At 46.1% G+C, this 17,901-nt stretch overlaps 1 protein-coding gene across 1 annotated transcript in view; it reads right to left on the bottom strand.

Moving 5' to 3' along the window:
* LOC119169228 (dachshund homolog 1-like) overlaps window positions 1-17,901 on the bottom strand; it is a 279,105-nt gene that overhangs the window by 42,240 nt on the left and 218,964 nt on the right. The window contains exon 9 of the mRNA XM_075881536.1: window positions 7,818-7,901. Coding sequence (XP_075737651.1) covers window positions 7,818-7,901 — 84 coding nt within the window. The remainder of the gene's footprint in view (window positions 1-7,817; window positions 7,902-17,901) is intronic.

Genomic DNA, 17,901 nt, shown 5'->3' with positions numbered 1-17,901 from the left:
TCTCCTTACGATTGCCACTGAAAAAAGCTGAATTTAAATTATTTTATGGGAATTAATTAACAGCATAAGGAACATTTTCCGTCATATCTATTTAGTAATGTGTTTTAATCAACATAGAAAAAATATCATGACGTAGCCAAATGAAAAATTGTTAGGCTACCTGGTTGACCTTCCTGCCTTTCCCTCCCCTACCTCCTCTCTGTTAAGCTGATGGCAAAGTACCTGCTTTGCTACCTTGCACTGGCCAAATGTATGTGGTGGTAGTAAAGATGTAAGGAAAGCGGTGTAATGGAATCAGTCTTTCAAGTATATGCCATATAACCAGATAACTCTTAAAAAAGCCAGATCGAAGCCCACAAACATGTCCATCCTAGAATTATTAGCCTGCTCACACAGCTAGCAAACGAATACTTGTCATACATACTTTATATCAGAAATTACAGCTTCAAAGCAAATTAGGCGCCAATTTTGTATTCAGTTTATATTTCGTAAAGAGAAATAACCTATTGCAAAACTATAATGGACTAGAAATAATAAGCTTCCTGTAGAACAACGTATCTTGCTTTCCCAGTATATCAGCCTTTTCCTTCGACTTTTCCTGCAACGTCATTTCAATTATCATTCGGCGAGGTCGGGCGCTGCCGCTTGAGTCGGCGTTCACTATTGCTCACTACTCATATGTTTGTGCGATACCTTGCTTTAACGTTTCCATCATCCCTGGTTAGCCTCTCGGAAGATCTGCACAGCATCAGTTAGCAGCGGCTCGGGAAGGTTGATATACGGCGAAAAATGAACTCGGCGAAACACATACACTCTGGCTTACGAGGGAAGCTCAAGTGTACGCGGACAAACACAGGCTCTCCGTCACACGTAGCACAATCAAAGCGGCCGTTGTTGTTAATGTCATTCGATGACAAACCATGCCGCAGTATACTTCACCGCGATGACCCGGAAAAGAGATTCCGATTCAAAGCGAGAGCGCGGAGCTAGCCCGGATAGAAGAAATGGCAGAGAAAGAGAGAGTGAGAATTCATTAGAAGGCAGAGAGGTCATCCTGAGCTAGTTCGCTCTAGCCTGCTACTCTACACAGGAGATAAGGGAGAAGGGAAGGAAAGAGGAATGAAGGGTGATGATGGGGACAAGAAGAGGTGGTGCGTATGTACAGCACGACTTCCGAAGAAATGGCAATTATTGGGTTAACTGCAGCGATCGCACATGGTGGTGCCAGGGTGGGAGCGGCGCACGTATGGTATGCTCTCGCAAAGTGCCGCTTTTGCACGAACTCATTACGTAACCGAATTTTCACCTTAACGAGTGTATGGAGCGCGAGCAGGCATGCGGCAATGCATTGTATCCCGATAACGAGCCAGATATACACAAGTTCATTTCCCAAGAAATGCACCAAAAAAAAAAAAAAACCTAACTCACCGCACAGCTGTAAAATTCTCGCTGTGGTCACAAAATAAGCGTTGTTTATGCCTCGTTAGGAGCTGTAGCTTCGACGGTGGTTCGGCCAACGTCAAAACAAACATTATAGTGTGCGTATGCGATGTGAACGGTCCACTTACTGGGTTTGTTCGTGTATGATCTGAAGCAAGAAAACTGGCATAAGATGAAGAAGAACCCAGCCTAAGTAAAGAGATGCTGTCTATGTGATTTCTTTAATATATGCAGAGTGGAGTGCAAGCCGGGAGGGATAAATTTACAGTTGATGCAAATAGGTATGAGAAGACAATGCATCCACGGTAAATGCATGTTCTTCGACATACGTTCAGTCGAGTGTTTGATACAAACAGAGGGCAGCAGGAGCGCACAGCATGCCCGTTCCCTTCCGCGACAGATGGCCAACGATTATAGGATGATGATTATGACAGTGATGCGATCGAAAAAAAACTCGCGACTGGGTAACTCACATCAAAAACCGCGGTCCCAATATGAAAAGGAATCGAAAGAGTAACCAAACACGAAAAAAAAGGGGGCAAATCTTATTCCACGCTTCCATGCGCAACCTTGCGACTGCTCCCCGAAAACGAGGCGAAAAAAAAAACTGAAGAAAAAGGAAAGCGTAAAAAGAAGCGGAAGAAAAAAAAAATGGGGTCGAATATGAGACGGGTGCGCGTACATATCCACGCCAAATCTGTATCGCACGCGAGCGGTCGGATCCTCCATAATCGCGCGCATTTTCCGCGCGATCACTCGCGCAGATCTTTTCCGAGCACCGAGGCCGTGTGCTGTACAGCTTCGACCGAGCGAATCGTCCCGACACATGGCGCTCCCGCCATCATTTCCATGCGAATAAGTTTTTCTCCTCCTCCTCCTCGCGCACACATCCGCGCCTTTTCTCCCACCTTCTGTCTATACTCCAACGATCTCTTCGCTAACAGCTTCCCCGCTTCCCATCTCGCTAAAATGCGCCAACAACCGTACAGATGCGCAAACGCAAACGTTATTGCACCTCAGGGCGAATGAACGCATGAGTCTCCTTCTCCGCAAAAGCAGACGTAGTACCAGTAGTGTACAGACGGGTCGCGGTATCGTTGCTCCAGGCGCGCCGCGGGACTCCTACGCCATAAACCCTCGCGGCGCTGCAAGACGTGACGGGACACCCGGGCCAAGCCGAAAGCAGCGAGCTCGATAGCAAACGCGCTTTTTTTTTTGGGTGCACGCTATCTCGGTAGAAGCCTGTTTTTTTGACAAATAGCGAAACGCGATACTCGAGCATGCACGGAGGAATAGCGGCAGCCACCTTCCGCGACTGACACCTCCCCAACACAACACCGCATCCTCCCCCGTCTCCGTCCTATACGCAACACCTCCCAGTTCCTCCAACTGTCACCCCCCCCCCCCCCCTACCACGCTGGCTGGCCCCGCTCATGTGCTCTCACGTCTATGCTGTTCCTTCTGGCTTTTTTTTTACTTGGAAAAAGAAAAGTTGTCGAATGTCGGAGACCTTGCTCCATTCACGTTCTCATTTTTTGTTTTTGTCGCAGCAGTAAAGGTGTCGCTCCTCTTTTTGCCAACATCCTCTCCGCTTACAGCGATCCCATCCGCGGTCGTCTAGTGCAATAGAATACTAAAAAGAATAACTATAATATATCTACTCTTTAAAACAAGCAGTTTTCGAGCATATCGCGGATTTCATTCTCGTACGCCAAATTTTCCTTTTTTTTTCTTTGAGCGACGCGTGTTTGCGGGTAGAGCAAGCGGAAAACCGCGCGTCATCTTCGTGTACCCCCAAAGCATGTAACAGGACTCCGCTCCCGGGACGCCCCTGCGGCCAACATCCAAGGCAGCGTGACAGATGCTCGCTCGACACATGCCCTAGCACGCTCTGCATGCGGGTGTGCCCTCGCGAACATAAGAGTACAGAGACAGGCCCTTCGCAATATTCTCCAATGTATGTTCGTCGAGCATCATTCGCGGCGTTTTCTTTGCCACCGTCGAGTTACTTTGCGTGCAATTTCGCCGTCGTGCGATGGCGCGGCGCTTAAAGGAAGGGGCGAAATCGAAGTGTGGTCGTTGTATGTGCGTGCGTATGGCGAGGGATCGGCATGGGGGGAAAGTGGTAACTCTATTGCATGTAGTATCATCTGTCTTATTCGAAAAGCAAACACTAAGCTCACAAATCTCTTTCTCAGATGTATGCGATATACACGCCTATGCGTGGAAAGGGGCGATTACCTGTCATTTTGAATGCAGTTGTTGGCCAAAAAAGAAGCGTGGAAGGCATTTTTCTACTCATACGAAACCTATTTCACATTACTCTAATTCTCTGGAACAGCTCTGGAAACGGAACTAAGTGGGTCATTTATCAACGCTTCTAACAGTGTTTTCAAGAAGCCAAGTAATTATGTACTAACCAGGACCCATCTTGACAGAAACGTCGCGCAGCAAAATTTTTTTCTAAAGGTACATTTCAGGCAATCACGATGCGAGACATAACATTAACGAAACCGGCCCTCCAATGGCAAGACGCACTTACGAAACAGGAGTTTCGTTGAACTCGACCCCAGATCCCTTTAAAAGCTTTCTTTAATCTCTTTTATACACGTGCTTCAGTGCAGTTTTTTTTTTCGATCAAGCTTTTTTCATAATGCCAATAAAGTTATGAAATTCCTGAATTTTGGGTGCCTTTAACCACGGCCTAATTATGGTGCATGCTGTGCGGTAGGACTCCCCATTAAATTCGATCACCAAGAAAGTTTTCAACGTAGCCCCAAACTTACAGGGCTTGAGCGCTTTGGCACTACACCCTTATCAGAATGCGGCTACATCGGTGCGTATCGAACCGGCGACCTGGTGCTCAGCAGCGGGACGCTACTTAGCCACTGAACAAAACAGCAACGAGTATCCTATCCCAGCTGTTTTAGTGTGCTGTTCAGGCAAATAGGAAAACACCTTTCAGGCTCTCAGTAATTGAAATCTCAAGTGTAAACAGTTCGTCATGCTCTAGTTGTCTGCTCATTTTTATCCAAGGTATTAAACTTTTATATAATTTTCGTCATTATTAATTCCTTAGCGTGTATAGAACGGATGTGGACCAGTGCAACAATAGTGCCCACTGAAAATTTATTATAAGATGTACGCGCTAAGTGACGCTTTCATGCAGGGCTAGAACTTTAACGAAGCACACAGCAACACTGAACGTGATCTATGTGGCATGCGCCAACGAAGTGGGGAAGCCTGACGCATGCATGAATGTAGAATTAAAAGATCCGATCCTCCAACTAAATAAAGTTTTTTCATTAAATAAAATTTTTTCATAAATAAAGTTTTTTCATTCCATTCCATCCTCAAACTTAATTTATTACATAGAAGGACCCTCTCTACCTGGCTTAAAGTTTCACTGCATCTGTAGCATAGAGTTCTCACTAAAAATTGCCGAAAATAACAAAAAAAGAAACAGTGCAAACCACAGAACAACTAGATAGAGACGTACTAAACGCTGACTTACAATTGAAGTTTAATTGGTTGTATATATTTGCACGTGAATTTTGAAAGAATTTTCGGAATAGCGCAGCATTTCTAAGTTGGCACACAAGAGAACGCATCTTTGCTATGCGTCAAAACATCTACAGAATCACGCTGGCTCGCGCTGTTTCTCGTTCTTAATACATATTTACAAAGTGTTCCAAATAAACGCTCTATCGACGTATAGAGTTTTCGACAGGTGTTGCCCGACCGGTATTAGGAATCGTACGACCGACCACATCTATATAAAGAGCTATGGCGTAGAAAAAGAACCTTCATCGCATCCGACAACATCGCTCAAAACCTCGCACGCGCGCGAACGGGCACGTCGGGAATGACAAACTGCGGCCTAAAGTCTCCATTCACGCCCCGTCTTCACCGAGGCGCGAAATCAAATAAGCCTCTTTCTTTAGCGACCACGCTCTTCCATATACCAGTGTTCGCTGCGAGGAAGAAGCACTTGGCGCCTTGCGTCGCCCAGACTGTATATATGTACGGCGGGGTTCCTCCATCCGGAAACAGTAACACCGCGGCGGAATGAAAGATGAACGTCGAGAAAAAGAGAGAGCTCAGAGTGCAGAGAGAGAGTCCGATTCTCTCTAGCACAGCGCGGACAGATACATGTTTCAGCAAGCCAAGACTGAAGTGGAAACCGGTCGGAACGGCAAATCCGGAAAAGTGCTGTGAAATAAAACAGCACTAGCTCGCGTCTCAGCGAAGGGGTGAACCGACTCGCGAAAGATAGAGGTTTCTTTTTTTCGTCTCTTTGCGCATTTCTTGTTACATAAAGAGTACATTTCTGAGAGGCGAGTATGAAAGCGCAGAAAGGAAGCAAGGGGGTGCGGGGGGGATGAGATGGGGGGGGTCTGGAAAGTGATAAAAATATTTGGCTGAGTGAGGAAATCCCGTATTTGCACTCTGAGAACGATGGCTTCGCGTGGAAAGCTTCACCGCTTCACGACGGATGGGTTGGAGCAGAGAGAGACCATTTTTCATTCCGGGCCAGAGAAGTCCTGTACACAGTATAAGGGCTCACTTGAAACCGTAGTGTCTTGCTCACTTAAAAAAAAGAACTATAAGCGCGAAGAAAATTTAAAAAAATGCAGGATGTGTTGGCTTTATTGTGCATTTCTTTTCGATGTCGCTTCTAAGCACTTTCAGAGGAGTTTTAATGCATCAGTGCGCGGACCACCCAACGACAAAGGTGCGCATTTTTCTCCAGCGTTTTCTTCATGATGCTTATTTACAGGTCCGTATGCTTGACGGGCATTATTACTATTACTACTACTGCTACTACTACAGTTACTATTATTACTGCTATTATTATTATTATTATTATTATTATTATTATTATTATTATTATTATTATTATTATTATTATTATTATTATTATTATTATTATTATTATTATTATTATTATTAAGCCCGTGCTCGTTTTATTCCTCCGCAAATGCTTTACCTCGCTAAGAGACTTGAGCGTCCTGCAACCCTCATCTCTGTAACTCTAAGTAGGACGTACATTTACTCAACAAGCCGAGAAGCACACGGAACGTTGGCAGGATAACCGACTAACGATGGCGACTCTCTTGTGCTTTGCATATACCAGCAAAGTCTCTTCTTGAGATAAAGGTGACCTTATATTGCTCTGTTTTCAGACACTTAAAGATATATTTTGTATTCAACTTTAATTTTGCCCGTGGTAGATTTTTTTTAAAGATATATAGTCTGACAGCTGGAGGATGTCGCAGGGAGCAATCGAAAAAAATACATCTCCATTAATAAGATACATGTCATACCTGGAGTTGTTAAATTCGGGATGGGAACAATGTAAGGATGAATTAACGTGGTTATCAAACGTTCCGGACATAAACACACTTTTTAATGGTTCTTGTCTTCGAGCTTACGCATTTTGTATTTGGTCTATAAAACTTTGGAGACATACAGGTGCTCGACTGACTGATTGAATTTAGAAAAAAAATGGCAGCATATCCACGGAGTGAATGATGGGGAGTGGGGCGAAGCATTCGTCCGCCCATTCGTTCTTGCTTCCGCCCGTTCCTGCGTACGTCTGTGTAACCGTCCATGCGTCCATCCACCCGTTCGTGCGTGCGTCTGTTCCTGCGTCCGTCCCTGCGTTCGTCCATGCGTCCGCGCCTGCGTTCGTCCATGCGTCCGCGCCTGCGTCCGTCATGCGTCCATCCATGCATCTGTCTGTGTGTCCGTTCGTCCATCTATTCAGCACTCCAAGTACCACCATCTCGCATCTTTTCATCATATATTCTCCATATAGAAGCACCGCCATCCAGCGGACATTTCAAGGACTAAACGGGAGGTGGCACATGCACACTTTCTTACGGCTTGCGCTTCGGGTCTACTTCCCACCTTTAACCACCTCGAGTTCATGGTATATACTAGTTCACTGCATTCATGGCTATGCGGCCCAACGCTCGCTAAACCTTTCTATAACCAAGGAGGTTACACCCAGCGAGTATAACGTAGCAACCCTTTCTTGTCAGATCGTGCTCAATGTGCATGCCAATAGCTGCTAATGGGGATCGCAGCGTGCGCGTTACCTAAAGGCCGAATGCTCCTGTCTCTCATTCCCCCTTAGCAGCCATTAACATGTGCATTGAGCACTATCTTTTATTGTTCAACAACGCACAGAAGAAATTTTTCACCAGAACCACCTTGGAGGTCAAAAGCGTAAGGACCGCTATTTCGGGTATGTGCCACTGGTGGTTACGTACTACGAGGGACGCACAAGTCATGCCATAAGAAGCTTCGCCCCTAAAAAAAAAAAAAAAAAAAAAAAGAAACGATGGGCCGAATAGAATCGGACTACTCACCTCTCGTCCTCTGTTCTTCGGATAGCTGCTTCTCGAGGCTCTCTCGAAGTCCTCGCTCTCGCAGTACTTCCATCTTGAGCTCAGCTGTGAGGCAGAGAGCGAGAACGAAAGATAAAAATGAAGATATATGGCTGTTACAACGATTGTCACGAATCTACGAAGAGTGCATCGTTTCACATATTCGCCACGCACGAGCGTTATGGTGACGCTAAACTGAAACAACCGATTGGTTTAGATTGGCGAAATGTAGTCTGCGAACTTTAATGTCATTAATTTCACGTCGTCCTTAATCGATAAAAGAGAAAATCAGAGCCAATGCTCAATTTCTTCTCAATTCCGCAGCTGCATTGCCGCATATGACATAGATTGCAATGTGTATTTTTCATATTTTGGCGACATTGCCTGAACGTTCCTGAAACTTGGCAAGATAAATATATGGATTTCTTAGACAATATCATCATCATCATCATTAGCCTGAATTCTCACTGCAGTACAAAGGATCCCCCATCTTCCGCTAGTAAACTGGGTCCTGTGCTTGCGGCTGACACTTTATACCCGCAAACTTCCCTAACTCATCTGCTCACCTAACTTTCTCTCTCCGCTTCACCCGCTTACCTTCTATTGGAATCTAGTCTGTGAACCTTACTGACCAGCGGCTATCTTGCCTTTGTGCTATGTGCCCTGCCCATGACCATTTCTTATTGATTTCGACTATGACGTCCTTGACACAAGTACGTTCTCTCATACATTATGCTCTCTTCTTGTTCCTTAAGGTTACGCCTATCATTTTCCTTTCCTTTCCTCACTGCGTCGTCCTCAACTTAAGCTGAACCGTCTTTGTAAGCCTCCAGGTTTCTGCTCCGTAGGTAAGTATCAGCAAGATGCAGCTGTTATATACCTTCCTCTTGAGAGATAGTGACAATCTACCATTCATGATTTGAGAATGCTTCCCAAATGTGATCCACCTCATCTTATTCTTCTAGTTACTTCAATTTCATGGTTCGGCTCCTAGCTACTACCGATTAGGTAGGCGATTACTACCTACATGTCCTATGTAGACGTACATTTTTACAACTTCAATTGCACTGCTACGTACCTCGAAGAGCGGTTCTGTTCCGAGGTTGTACATTACTTTCAATTATAATCCTGAGTTCCTTAGCAACGCCACGTCATCAGCAAAGCGTAGATTATTAAGGTGCTCTCCATTACCTTTTATCCCTAACTCTTCTCATTCTAGGCGTATGAAGACCTCTTGTAAGCAGACGGTAAATAACATTGGGTAGATCGTATTCCCTGGTCTAAGACCCTATTCTGCCGCTTTATTTACGGAGCACTATATAGCGGCAGTTGAGCTGCTAAAGATTTCTTTCACGATGTTTGTATATGCGGCTTTGCCGACACCCCTATTCCGCAGTGTCAGCATGACTGCTGATATTTCTATTGAATGAAATGCCTTCTCGTAATCTATGAAGGCTATCTATAATGGTTGGGTGTAGTCTGAGCTTTTCTCTGTCAGATGATTGATAGTATGAATGTGGTCCCCCGCCACAGTGGTCTAGCGGCTAAGGTACTCGGATGCTGACCCGCAGGTCGCGGGATTGGATCCCTGCTGCAGCGGCTGCATTTTCGATGGAGGCGGAAATGTTGTAGGCCCGTGTGCTCAGATTTGGGCGCACGGTGAAGAACCCCAGGGGGTCGAAATTTCCGGAGCCCTCCAATACGGAGCTCACAATCATATGGCGGTTCTGGGATGTTAACCTCCACATATCAATCAATAAATAAATAAATAAATAAATAAATAAATAAATAAATAAATAAATGTGGTCTATTGTTGAGTAGTTAGTATGAAATCTTGTTTGATACTTCGGTTGATTTAATTCTAATGTCGCCTTCATTCTGTTAGCAATTACTATTGTAAATAGCTTGCATACGACGGAGAGCAAGCTGACAATTTACTTATTGGGATTAATTATAGAATCTAGTAGATGTCTTAAAAATCTACAAAGTCATGACGTTCGGTGCGGGAATTTTAAAGTGGCGCTGCCGCCCCCATTTTCTTGCGCGTTTTGTCACCTAACAAGCCTTGTTGCGATCAAGCGGTGAAATGAAAAAAAAAACTAAACTGAAGCGTGTAAAAAGGAGAAAAAAACAGGAATGGAAATGCCATGATTCCTCATGGGTGTTGTCGTCTTATTTTTTAAATTCTATATGTCACAACACATTAATATACTTAAACAACACAAAACCGAACACCTTGCTGCCATACGAACACAGCCTCCCTAAGGCTATAGAGAGACTCCCTTTAGCTACAATGTAACCAAAGGGAGTCCGTCATTGATTTTGACCTCTCATAAATGATTCTTCGAGGAGACCTCAATCGCTCGGGGACCGTCCCTCGAAGACGATTCCCGAGCGCACACCTTTATTTCGTGCAGGACGGCAGGGAGAAAAAAGAGGAGAAACGCAAAAAGGCACCACAGGGCCGGTCTGCGGAAAAAAAAGTGCAAACGACTGCGAATCGCGCCTTTTCACGCAATCGGCTCCGAAAGATGGGGAGTCCATCATCATCGCTTTCCCGCGTTTTCAATATCGCGCGCGCACCCATGGCACGGGCCTTTTTCTGCCCGTGGCACCCTGAAAGCGTCCGCCACTCAGGAAACAGTTACAGACCATAAAGGAGATCGAAAAAGAGGACGTCTTCGACGGGGATCGCCAGCCGAAATGAAGACAAACTGGTGCGTGGGCACGCAAAAAGAAACGAAAACAGTAGAGGTGAGATGGCCGGAAGCAGAGAAAGAAGAGTGAAAAGGCCATTCCTATAAAAGGGGGGGGGGGGCAACGGATGAGCGCCGAGGAATCAGTTAGGAGCTCGGCGCTGCAGGGCTCGTGCAAGACTTGCGAGGAGAACGCATGGCGTGCGCTGGCGAACCGGCGCGTTCCATCCTAAATGCATTCGTCGCACGCAAACTGCCGCCCAGGCGCAGTCGACTGGGACCTGCCCTTTTCAATCGAAACAATGAACTGTCTCGGGCCGAAGCCCTGCGCGCGGGTTCCTTTGTGGACCAATAACCGTAATTGCGAGAAAACGAAGGAACAGTTCCGTGCCCAGTACCACGCCCGAGATAAGGGCAAACGGCCGAGCGGTACTTTGTTTTCTTTTTATCTTCGTAGAGGTCCTCGATCGACTGCTGCATGCACGGTTGAGATACGCGTGCCACGATCGGCCCTATATGTATTTCGTGGACGTGTATGAATGAATAAAGAAAAATTACCGACAGCAACCGATTGTGGTGCCTGTGTGGTGCCTTCGATGATCTTCGGATACGTTGAGTCTTTCGTTCGGGGAGAAAGATTTACAGTCAAAGACAAAAGGAATGGGGTAAAGGGAGGTGCTGCAGGATGTGACCGTACCCGCCCTCTGAATGTTCATTGAAATGTCGATAGCAGGCGACAGGTAACTTTATTATCTGACGCGAGAGAACGTTGCGATCAGGGTATTGGTATAAATTGAAAAAACGTGACCGGGACAAGCTGTCTAAACGTCTAAAATAAAAACCACACTTTCGTGATGTATAAGGATTTTACGTAACACTCATGGGTTCGACCACCGTGGGCCCTTAAACGAATGTTTTCTTAGTTTTGCGCTTCGTGACGTGAACTGATAAGGCCAGGAAACCTCGAATCCACCCACCCAACCGTTTTTCACGTGCATACGTCCACTGTGGCACCGTTAGTTTAGTTGTTAATGATAGAAAACGGCCAGCTTAACAGCCCTATAAGGCGGCATCTAATACAATCCGTGAAACAGTCTATAGGCACTAACACGTCTTCTTTTTCTGCCATTACACTTCCGTTCACTTTTAAAATTGCTTATGGTTAACCGCACCTCCGGTCAATACTAAGAGCGGCTGTCTCGCTCCCTTGACTGCTTACTTCTTTGTTATATTACGTGCCTTACCGCAGCAGATTTAAGCGCACGGACCTTAATTATTTTATAAAAGAAATAAAGTATTTTGCTGAACGCTGTCAGATGTGAAACGCGTCAAAGTGCACCGCACGTATACCTTGTGACGACCACGAAATTGCCTAATGAAAGGTATTGTGTAGCACGAAACTTCCTCGTATGCAGCAGCACTGCCCACCGTGCACGAACCCCGAAAGCACGTTTATGAGGACAGACGCAGGATAAAGCAATTGCACTGCTCCCACGTGCTTCATATTGTGTGGCAAACGTGGGATCTCTGTACGCTTGATTCAGGAACCGATGACCGGGGCTAGAACGTTATTAAAACGTAAAAGAATGATGACCTGAAAGGAGGACGGCTGCACGACGCGTCATATCCGAGGCAGGCAAGCTGCCGATATATGCTGCCCGAGCCGTGGCTCTCGAAGCCTGACAGCGTCCGTGGTACGTGACACAGTCGTCGAAGCCAATAGAACGCCCGGGCGATCTTGATAGTCTGTAGCGGCGAGCGTACGCGGGCTCAAAAAAAAACACAATGGGCGCACGTCTTGTCCTTGGACACCCTGCGAGTGCGCGAGCATGCATGCATGATGCACGACCGAAATCAGTTCACGTCTTCGCGTAAGAGTTTTTCCTCGTATCCGTCGCTGTCGAACACAATGGCGTTGTGGGCGAACGGAGATGGCCCGCCCCTGATGGCGCTGCGTGCGGTTGTGGTGTCTATCGGCACGAATAAGTGGAATAAATACATACAAGTTCTGCCTAGTGCGTGCTTTCGTCTCAACTGTGATCTCTCGCGAGCGGAGTTATAAGTACAATGCTTTGTTAAGATGCGATGACTGAAGACAGGTAACCAATGCTTCGTGAGCCACCGAATCTCTTGTTTAAGAAAAAAAAGAAAAATGAAACAGGGAGGCCATGGCATGTACCTTGTGCGAATAGATGTCTATACGTTTCAGGCACACGTCAGCGTTGCTGTAAAACAATGTCATAGTTAATGAACGGCTGACTGTCCGAGGAATTTCATGTACCTTGGCATCGTTTAGTGAAAAGGTATGTCATCAGACTAATCACACTGGAGATTACACGTGTGCGGCGATTGAATTCGGCTGACGCCGGCCTGTCCAGCAGCCTAAGCAGTACAATTTCCTAATAGTGAGTTCAGGGTTACTGTTTTTTTTTTTAAATTTTTATAAGTTATGAATAAATGACTTTAGCGATCAACAATCTTTTTGTGTCCCAAGATATTGCTCTGTAATGTTTCCAAACGCCACCAAAGCCTCTTCAAACTACACTCTAAAAATGCCTAATTCAGGTGACATTAATAAAAACGCAATAATATCGAGAGATACATCTGTGCTTTTCCGAAAGAGTTACGTCTCACTGTGGTAATTATCAATACTATCAACATAATGCACCCACATACTTTTAATTATAACACCTTTTAGCGACATTTTCTCAGCTATGCAGACATTACTATAAAGACACAATCTTACGAAACATTTTATTTAGCTTTTTTTACGTGCTCCCGAAAACCTCTACGGAAACAATTACATAGCTAAGCTATAATGCCCCGTCATCGCCTATTCCTTTCATTTTAAAACTTAAAAAAAGGCAGCAGTAGCCCTGCTTTACTATAGACGTTGCCTTCATAAAAAAAATGTATTAGGAGGGGTTGGTGCAGCGTGGATTGCCTTAAGTGTAGCTTCGATTGCGAAGTGTTCCACAAACAGCAAGCAAACGGAAGACATACAGTGACGTATAAGTTCAAAGCATCAGATATATCCCTACCTTAGCGAACGGATTCGCCATAAAATCTACCAGGCAATGTAAACCGTTATACGACAGAACACGCCAAGAGCGGATCCCAACTCGCATTACCAACCATTCACAGATCAAGCCCTGCAGCCATCAGTGTGCAGTGTAGTTCTCAGCAAAAGGGCACTCGCACCGCGGATGTTATTACGCGTACAAATGCATGCGCCAAACAGAACGCTCGGTCGTTCGACGTCGACCACATGCAGGGGCCTCGCCTCAAATCTCGCGCTCGGCAGGCGACCTAAATCGGCTCATTACGCCTAACAACATTGGGCACGAATCGGTTTCACCCCCGCACAGCACACGGAAAACGTTAAGCACACACACGCAGGCACATCTCTTCATATCTGCGGCGGTGCTCGCAAGTGGCGCTGTTAACCTCGGCTCGATTCGGATGATTTAGCAGCTCCGTTTCGGCTGCTGGTATACGCGCGAGCTACATCAAGCGAGAACTCGGAAAGTGCGCAAATGGCCGGCCCGAGCAGAGAAGAAGAAGCGATCAAGCGGGGGGCATGAGCTATATACATTTTCGCGTTAGTAAAAGACACAGAGACAACGCATATGCCAGCTGCACAAAGAAAATGTGGGTGATCGCGCAGCTCACACTCAGATATGCACACGCGGTTTGGGATGGTAAATAGTACCACTGCGCGTCGACTTGAAACAGGAGCAAAGCGAGATAAAAGAAAAGAAACCGTTATATAGATAAAAATTAAAGATAACGGAAACGGGCATTAAGAAGCACCGATGTGTGTGAGACATATACATATGCTGGTAGCAGACGAACACGGCGATCATATTTTCTGTCTGTGTGTGAGTTCCCGAGTACGTACAGCTATAACGGCCTGGCAACCACGGGGCTACTGCCCCCTGGTGTCGGGGCAAGAAACGTTGCTCGCTTGAGCGACTGGCTTATTAATCTAATGAGCGTAATTTCGAGACCCAGCTAGAAGGAGGCGAGGGGAGGCAAAAGACGAGTGTTTGATTTCATCTGCGGAGCTGCGCGAACGAAATCAGAAATTTAGTTAAGTCGCGATCGGGCGATCATTCCGCGTTTTGACTGCAGCTTATCCAGAAGGAATTAAACAGTGCGAGCCTAGCCTTGCGATGTCTCGAGAGTGATAGAGAAACAGACAAAAAATGAGAGAAAAAAAAGGGGGAGACTGAGTGATTGTAGCGAGAGGCGAAATGGGGAGAGCATGGCTAGCTTTCGCTTTTAACGAAATTACGAACGAACGAAGCGGAACGTACGTATATATAGTTCTTCTGAAGGTATAGCGAAGAGGATGGGATAAGGGGACCGGAGAAAGCCACTGAGAGGCCGATGAACAAACGTTAATAGATACGTGAAGGGTGAACTAGAGAAGGCAGAGAACGAAGAAAAGAAAGCAAAATACTGTCGGGACTTTTCCGCTTCGCGGAGCAATGCTCGGGCCTCGAGATTCGAACTGGCGCGATCCTTTCCGTGCATCAGCGAAAGCCGTCTTTGCGTGAGCGAGGATTATTTCTTCGCAGGTAAAGTCGTCGACCTTAATGCTGTTTTTTTTAATTGTTATATTGGTGGGTAGTAGTGACAGCCATCGTATATGTATATACATATAGCGAAAGATTCGGCAAGGCTGAGTGCTAAGTGAATTAACGTGCCCTCTCGCTCCGCACAACATGTGGCCGATTATTGAGATCGTTTGCGGAAAGTCGGAGGGCTAATTGCAATGATTTTGCAGATTATTCATGCGTTAATTCTTGTTCGTTGTGTAGTCTCCAAGACGCATGCCCGTGTTCGAATAATTTGAAATTTTGAAAAAGTAGCTGTCTTTAACGAAACGGCTATTTCACTACCCACGTAGGAGCGTCTCGTGGTGTCGCCTTAAGGCTTAATTGATATGTGGGGTTTAACGTCCCAAAACCACCACATGATTATGAGAGACGCCGTAGTGGAGGGCTCCAGAAATTTTGACCTCATGGGGTTCTTTAACGTGCCCCCAGTCTGAGCACACGGGCCTACAACATTTCCGCCTCCATCGGAAATGCAGCCGCCGCAGCCGGGATTCGAACCCGCGACCTGCGGGTCAGCAGCCGAGTACCTTAGCCACTAGACCACCACGGCGGGGCGTGTCGCCTTAAGGCACGGTACTACTCATGATGCTTTAAAATTATTCGTAGCGTATGTACTGTTTTATGTTACTCTTTCATATAATTATTATTATTTTTCTGTCACAGGTCAATTTACAATTGTTAAAGTGACGACTAATTATTTTATTGTTCCTCGTACTTAAGATAATAATTTCAAAATGCTCCCGACGTATATGTAGGGGCATACACCTTCTTCCCTTTTTAAAATGTACGAAGGATGTTATTGCCCCTGGAGCTAATTCAAAATGCGCTAATCATTCGTTTAATCACCCGTGACCATTGATCTGAAAACTGCGACACTGAGACCGAGCAGCTGAAGAAAAGAGTGATCTCATAAAATCACCTAAAGTCACTTCTGACGGTATTCCCGCGAGGTGACAACAAGCCTATTCCTTGTTCCATAGAGACAAGTAGTGCAAGAGGAGAAAGGGGCCAAAAAACACACACATTTGCTATATATGGCACGATGATTATTCACGAGCTCGCCTATATTTCAGCCTTATTGAAGTTTCTACGGCTGTGTAGGAAGCATTTCTGATACACCTTACTAAAATCAGTCATTTTATATCAACAACAAAAAATTCAATGCCTAAACCCACCAGCTCAAAGCCGACGTGGCTTGACTTGCCCTGTATTGTGCAGGTATTGAATGTGATTTTAAGCGAAAAGGTAGTTGAACATTGTTCTTGTCGACACGGTACGATCATCAAGCCTTAACAGTGCCCGTATAAAAAAATAAGTACAAAATCGTCGCCTGGCGTGTCTATCCTGACATAAGAGAGATAGAAATGAAGAGAAAGGCTGGCAGGTCAGTCAGATATTATTAGCATCTGGTTTGCTAGGTTGGAGAAATGGAGGTGGGGTGCAGAAATTAGGGTGGAAAAATGGAGGTCGGAAAGAGAATGCAGAGAGAAATACGTAGTTAGTTAAGTTGATTAGGGCTTGTTGATGGCAAAAGGAATGCAGTCGAGGCAATAGACAAGACCAACGACTGCTTCCATGTTTCTGCCTGACAAAGTGCAGTATACAGCTAAGCTCTTTGTTTCTTCATCATCACTGCTTATTCATCCCGGCCACTCCTGGCTTAAGACTTTTCACCGCCAAGTGCATCATTCAGCGTAACAGCAGAGATGTATCTACCTTACTATCTTTTCACACAACCTCTCAGAATCCCCGGAGTTTCAATTAAGTTCGTGCCAGGACGAAACACCGTGCCTAAGGTAAAACTTCTGTGCCGCAGAACGGAAGCCCAAAAGACACGTTATACGCAAGTGTGAAAACGCCTTTCCGGGTTTACGCCCTCGGTTCAAGTTCAAAATTGACGACCTGCTGCAGACACCGAGAGAAATCTGATGCCCCTAGAGAAGATGCATGCGTCAAGCACGGTGAGCGAAACACAAGCAACGCTTCCAGCAACGACGAAACTATCTTCTTCTTTAACACTTGAGAAGCGCTGCGCGAGAGGTCTGCAGGCCTCAACGAGAGAAGGAATAAAAATTAAGGGCTCCCTTCCGAGCCCTGTGTGACCGCACACCGGCGGCGACGCTTTTCCGCTTGCTGCTAGCGCCACCCTCATCAGGCAAATCTCGAGTGGCGAGCCCGCGCGTCTTCCCCGAAGAAAAATGACAGCGCGTGCAGCCCATAAGAGAGGACGAGGAGGACGGTCTCTCGCTCTCTCCGTGACGACCCTCTCCAAAGAGCGAAGCCCTGTCACACTGCTGCAGCCGGAGGCAGTCGACCGGACGGTCGGCGGGTGTCGCGTTAAATACGAGCGGGCCCACCGAAAGAGGAGAAAACCTCGGACCCCTTTATTAAAAGTCGTAAACCACGCGCTCGCCATTGCACAGTCCGTAAAAGGAAGAAGAAAAGAACGCCCTCAGTTCAAGCGCCCCGGCCACACGATATATCTTGTTTGCGGCGCTCACTATCCCCAAAGCTCGTTTGGAGACGCAAGCAAAGCTACGAACCCGACACCTCACAAACCCTTTTGCTCCTTTCATGAGGCGCTCTAAGAATTATATTTCCACGCCGAGTATATAGCAGGCGTCCGTGCTCCATGCAAGGTCCTCTTCCGTGTCGTTCCAGCACAGCGCAACAGACAAAAACCGTTCCCTTTACACGGGCATGCACTCGTACACTCCCCTTTGCGGTAATTCATCTCTTCATTTC

Source organism: Rhipicephalus microplus, chromosome 2, assembly GCF_043290135.1.
Source record: "Rhipicephalus microplus isolate Deutch F79 chromosome 2, USDA_Rmic, whole genome shotgun sequence".
In the NCBI taxonomy this organism is placed as follows: Eukaryota; Metazoa; Arthropoda; class Arachnida; order Ixodida; family Ixodidae; genus Rhipicephalus; species Rhipicephalus microplus.
Note: the sequence above shows the minus strand (reverse complement) of the source record. Positions and strands in the feature narration are given on the sequence as shown.